General features: G+C 33.4%; 1 protein-coding gene across 1 annotated transcript; it reads right to left on the reverse strand.

Moving 5' to 3' along the window:
- Window positions 1-236: 236 nt before the first annotated feature.
- On the reverse strand, window positions 237-5,777 carry LOC144549529 (glucomannan 4-beta-mannosyltransferase 1-like). Its single transcript, XM_078298296.1, has 9 exons — window positions 5,426-5,777; window positions 4,980-5,078; window positions 2,371-2,623; window positions 1,884-1,994; window positions 1,612-1,748; window positions 1,285-1,398; window positions 990-1,189; window positions 700-894; window positions 237-569 (listed from the first exon to the last, which is right to left on the reverse strand). Exons 1-9 carry the CDS (start codon window positions 5,723-5,725, stop codon window positions 404-406), a joined length of 1,575 nt encoding a protein of 524 aa, XP_078154422.1. The 5' UTR covers window positions 5,726-5,777; the 3' UTR covers window positions 237-403.
- Window positions 5,778-6,026: the final 249 nt, after the last annotated feature.

Consider the following 6,026-nt stretch of genomic DNA (forward strand, 5'->3'; position numbering starts at 1 on the left):
AAAGAAATTCATTAAAGCAGAAACCCTGTTTACACATTCTATGACATAGAGTAATATCTGACATATTAATTAAAGAATGCTATCTAATTACACCAATTAATACTAGCTATCTCCACCACCACCAGCATCTAATAAGTATCTATCTCTCACTCTCTACCTTCCCCCCTGTCCTTGTTTTTGTGTTTCAGTATCAGACAACTCTCTTATTCCACCACAGGTCCAAAGAAGCACCTTGTAATTTGGACTGCTCTTTTATTCTGTGCATACACCTACTAGTTCTCTCTTTTTTTCTTTTTTCTTTTTTCTTTTTTCATTTTTGGAAAAATGGATTTGAAAAAATTACAAAGAATTAACAATGAGACAATCTCAAGATCCTAGCTTGTACTTGCGCTAACAATATCTTCTAGTTGTCAGTTGGGATAATTGTACCAATATATCCGAAACCCATAATGAAGAAAGCAATCGATTGAGGGACAATATAAACAAAATAGAAGTCAGTTTTATGCATGTAGTCATACCATGCACATACCAAGAGATACAAACCAACCATCAACTCCAGTACATTGAACCTATCCACAACAACAACAGCAAAAAAGAAGAAGCAGAAGTGTTAATGAAAATATATATATTCCCTTGGGTAAGTACAGAAATGGGGGATGAACAATGCACAAAGTAGAGAGAACAGAAAGAGTGCATTACTTTTTCCAGACATTGAAATTGAGCTTCTTGGCAATGCTAATACTTGGGCTTCCCTTTAACATGTCGCCTAATTTCTCAGTAACAATCCATTCATTAACACTCCCTGCTTCGAAAAGACCTATGAACACCGCCTTGCACCGATGCATGGCCATCACATTTTCAAATAAGACCCAGAAAACTATCAAATGAATGGAACTACAACATAAAACAAGATATGTAAACTTAAGTCAGAAGAAATAACAAACAAAAGATAGTTTCTCTGCAAAACAGTAAAGTTCATTGTCTCAAACCTTGGTTTTCCAACTATATTCATCAATGTAATAGCTGTAGGGACGTACACAATGCCCCATATTGGTATTTTGATTTCAGGAAAAAATACTGAAAATGGTATCACCACACAGTAGAAGGTGAATGTGACAGTGTGAGATACTATTCTTCGTGCGATGAAGAAGTGATAAATCACGTAGAACTTTCTGTACATTGACACTTTCTGCATTTGTTGAAAAAATGGATGTCATTATCTAGTACTGGTCCTAATGCATCAAGGGTCCGGAAGAGTATATATATTAGAAGTTATACACTAACCTTGGCTAATACAATATCCCAAAACATTTTCCGGAAAAGATTTGCGGGGCCGCAAGACCAGCGATGTTGTTGGTACCGGTACGCTTTGAAGGTGCTTGGCAATTCACTTTTTACCTGAAAATTAGCATCTAAATGTTAATTCAAGACAGGTATTCACTGATTAAGATCGACATGTTTTTTTTTTTGAAATTTGAAGTTTATCTTCCATACTTACTTGATTCTCACTGTTTGAGGAGTCTACTAGTGTTATGATCTTCCATTTTTACAGAAAAAGATTTATATAATTAATGATAATTCTGATAAAAAAAAAATGTAGGAAAATTATACCTTAGTGTCACCAAGATATACAAATTTCCAACCCTTGAGACCTGCTCTGACTGCTAAATCCATGTCTTCAACTGTTGTTCTATCTGCCCAACCACCAGCGTCACTAATTGCGCTTATTCTCCATACTCCAGCAGTACCTTCACACAATATTGATCTCAAATTTCAAAATGGGAACCTCAGATGCTCGGGTACTTTTGTGTGTGTGTACGTATTTGCATTTTTGTAGATTAGAGAATGAGAAACAAATAACTTGAAATAGAATTAAGATGTACCATTGTATCCAAAGAATGCGCATGATGTGGAGCCAGCTTCCTGTTCAACCTTAAAGTGGTAATCCATGGACATCTCTTGCACCCTTGTCATTAAGCACTCATTTGCATTTACTGTGGTTGCAGAGGTGTAAGTTCTTTGGCCAAATATTATCTAAATTGTGTAAATAACTTAAGAATGAGGCCATGGTACTATGCATAGTGCATATTTGTCCGTACTAGTGTACTACGGATTAATATTTTCATTTTCAGAGAGTTCAAATAGTTTATCTGAAAATATAAAAATTTGATTTACAAATACATTTTTATATGGAGATCAAGTTGAACAGTTCAGATATATTGTTTGGACTTTAAAATTGGAGATATTGGTTCATAGTACGGGCCAATATGCGCTATGCACAGTACCGTAGCCTGACTCATAACTTAATATTGTAATCTGTTTACTCAAAGAAAAAAAATCTTAATCGTGAACTTAATTGTGGATACTCACCGAACAACCATCGAGCCTGAACAAGTGCAATGTTGGGGTTGTGAACCAGGAATGGTACAGTTCTGGTGAGATAATCGGGTTCGGGTTGAAAATCCGCATCAAACATGGCAATGAACTCGCACTCACTGACATATGGGTGCTTCATCCCTTCTTTAAGAGCACCGGCTTTGTACCCAATCCTGTTGCTTCTCGTCTCATATCGTATGTTCTTCCCCTTGTTTAACCACATTGTGCATTCTGTTTTCACCAGATCCTACAAGATTAAAGAAAACTAGTGAATTTTTTTTGCATGTGCAAGAAGGTTAAAAATGAGGGTTAAAATGGGAAGCTAATAAAGGAAAGCCCAGAGATTGATGCAATTGTGTGAGGATTTTATTTCTGATTGAATTGGACTTGGGCCCAATGTAAGGAATGGTTATTTCTGGACTTGGTATTAATAGTCTTATAGACATTGGATTTGAAGATAGAACAAAAGACAATTTGTAATTATTTTATTCGCTATTTTTTTTTAATGAAGAATCTGACATTAAATCATTTAATTGATAAATAAAACAAAATTCAATGCCCCTTAATATTATTGGCGTGAAAAAAAAATTGTTTTTCTATATATTTGCAATTTAGGTCATTTTTTTCCCTTCTAATATAAATTTTACGTACCAACTATTTTGAAGCACATCAAAGAATAAAGTTTACGTACCAACTTCTTTTCAAGTGAAATCTTAATAAAATATTCCATTCTACTCAAGAATTTTATATTTTGGGGCCGCCTCGATAATATTAAGATTACAGGGATCAGTTTGAAAGCCTAAAAGGATGCAAATTGAGAATCATAAAACACAAAAATTATATTTATGAGGGATCGAATTGCACCATTTTATGGTCACACATCTTGACACCATATGTTTATAAGTTTTTTTTGTGATTTCAAAATGTAAACAGTCGATCCGAACAATTTAACATGATCGATCTCCATATTAAAATATACTTGGAGATCAAATTTTATAGTTTTTGAAAATTGTTTGCTATTTATTTATATTTTTAGAAAATCATTGTTTTTAATGATACAGAATTGTCTGTAAACATCAATTTTGTACACATTTTAATAATACTAAAAGAATTCGAAAAATGTAAAATTTGATCTCCAACTATATTTTAATATGGATATCATATCGAACAGTTTGGATCGACTATTGAAAATTTAAAATCACAAAAATAACTTATAAACATATAGTGTCAAGATGTGTTAATCATTTAATTGGATCCCTTCTCATTATTTATGTACTCTCTTATAGTCGATTTGGGCGTTTAAAAAAAATCCTTGATTTCACCTGAAAACATACTAAATTAAACATATATATGTAGACCACACATAATCCACACCTTGTCAATCATTGATCTTTTGTGGTCTAAATAGGATACATACCACCACATGATTGCCATGCCATGAAGCATGATGCAACCACGCCAAACATAGGAACTGTTTAAAACGTGCGATATATAATTTTGATTTGGTTAGTCCGCTAATTTTTTTTTTTTAGTATCGATTGGTGGATCCACTTGAACCAGAGGGCAAGACAGCATGTGCAAATCAAGCTGGTAATGGTAAATAGCTGCGATGCGATTTGACTAATATATATGTATGAAATAATGAAAGAAACGGTATCTATTCATTTGTTTTATAATTTTGGAAGGTGAAATGCCCGTTATGTATGGAGCTTAGGGTCAAAGATGTTAATTAATAAGTATGAATTAATAATGAGAAACGTTCACTCTACGTACGTGCATGGCATGTTGCCCCTAAATATATATATATTATGAAAAATAATTACGGAATTAATAATTATTATTTCATTAGATCACGTCCTAAATACTCCAATTTCTTAAAGCTTAGTTATGGGACAGTATCCAAGTAAAAGTTTTTTTAATTTTGCCGATGGTATTTTCGCAGATACTTCTGTCAGTAATATAGATATGTTCAGAAATAATACGTTTTCATCAGTGTACCCTCGCAGATACTGTATCATTCATATAGAATGAAGTGTTACATAATGTGACTAATTTTTTTTATCTTACGCATAATTGGTGACAGTTGACATTTATGCACATTTAATTCGGTCATTAAATAATGCACAATCATCTATTTTAGATGTAATTCCTTTTTATTTGTCAAAATACGTTTTAACATATGTAAGCAATTATTTTAAACTTACAAACTTATTTTTCAAACAGTTTAAAATGTACATCAAATTTTTGCCAAATTCACACTTAGTTATTTAGAATAAAATGCTTGTCAATTGCATATAAATAATTGCTATTAATTTTGAACTTCCACACTTGTTGTCTAATAAATCTATCATAAAATACACACTTATTATTATATATAACTCCACAAACTTCATTATCACCAGAAAAGAACAAAATCTAGTCTTGATGAAATGCAGTTTACAACTAAACTTAATTAGTTTGTACTCTGAAGTATCACAACAAATACAACTAATTCAAGAGATCGAATATATTATTTTATGTTACCACTTGTGACTATTGCCTGATTTATTATCTTGTTTTTTATTCTACAATCTAATAAAAGAAAAGTAGTAAAAGCATCTGACCTTAACAATGGGATCAGTAGAATCATCAAGCACCTGGATTATAACCCTGTCACCAGGCCACTCCAGATTACATGCTGCTCCAATCGATAGTTTGTACACCTATATATCATCAATTCAAATTATCTTTTACATATATATGACAAATCAAGGTTCTAAATAGCGCGCTATAACGCTGTTATAGTATTTTCAAATTATAAAAGTTATAGCGCTATTGACGCTATATGAACATAGCATTGTTTTTTTAGCCGTTCTGCTGTAATGTGATTAATGCTATTTAAATATTTATGACAAATACAACTAATGCCTAGCAATTAATTAAAATAAAAAAACAAGCTACTTTAGACTAAGTGGAAAACCAGTGTTAATGTTATCGATCCCTACTGGAACTGGTGCTCATAGCATCTAAAAGGAGAGAATACAAAAAAGAAAAACAATAATTGGTGTACCTCTTTCTCATTGTACATGGGAATTTGCACAAGCACCATGGGAAAAGCAGCATTTCCGGATTCCTCATCGGGCACTATCGGGTCACACTTGTAAACCCGATATGGCCTCCGACGAAACACCTTAGCATACAAGCTTATCAGGCCCATGGTGGTTTTCTCAAACAACACCATAAAAGACATAATGAGGCACAACACGACTGCGAAGTTGATGATCGGTACCAGTACAAACGATCTGAGCATGTACCATGCATCGGCTATCTGTACCGATTGTAATAACCCTTCTTCGTATGAAGCTGCCATTTGGTAAACCTGTCCCACCCATGTCGATCGAAATTTGGAGATCTCCTCTGCATTATAGAGAGAATTGTGGATCAGATTGATTTATTACACAGAACAGAGCGCTCTGTTTTCTTGGAAAATTGAAACCTGGCATTTAAGATACCTTGCATTGTGGCGGTTGCGGTTTAAGGCGCCAAAAGAGGTAGTCTTGTTTATATCTCTCTCTGTCTCTCCCTCTCTATTTATATATATCTCTCTCTATTGACAGTTCATGATGTCATGTACTAATGAATGGGTTGTTAATTTTGCGGGTTGTTGCTCT

Source organism: Carex rostrata, chromosome 35 (genome assembly GCF_964058835.1).
Source record: "Carex rostrata chromosome 35, lpCarRost1.2, whole genome shotgun sequence".
Taxonomy (NCBI): domain Eukaryota; kingdom Viridiplantae; phylum Streptophyta; class Magnoliopsida; order Poales; family Cyperaceae; genus Carex; species Carex rostrata.

Excerpts from the sequence above, each read along its gene's own strand:
- LOC144549529 (XM_078298296.1), bottom strand. The coding sequence starts at position 5,725 with ATGGCAGCTTCATACGAAGAAGGGTTATTACAATCGGTACAGATAGCC. Across the intron at positions 1,995-2,370 it reads TCAGGCTCGATGGTTGTTCG|TAAATGCAAATGAGTGCTTA; the intron begins GTGAGTATCCAC and ends CTGCAACCACAG. Across the intron at positions 570-699 it reads AATTTCAATGTCTGGAAAAA|GTTCAATGTACTGGAGTTGA; the intron begins GTAATGCACTCT and ends TGTTGTGGATAG.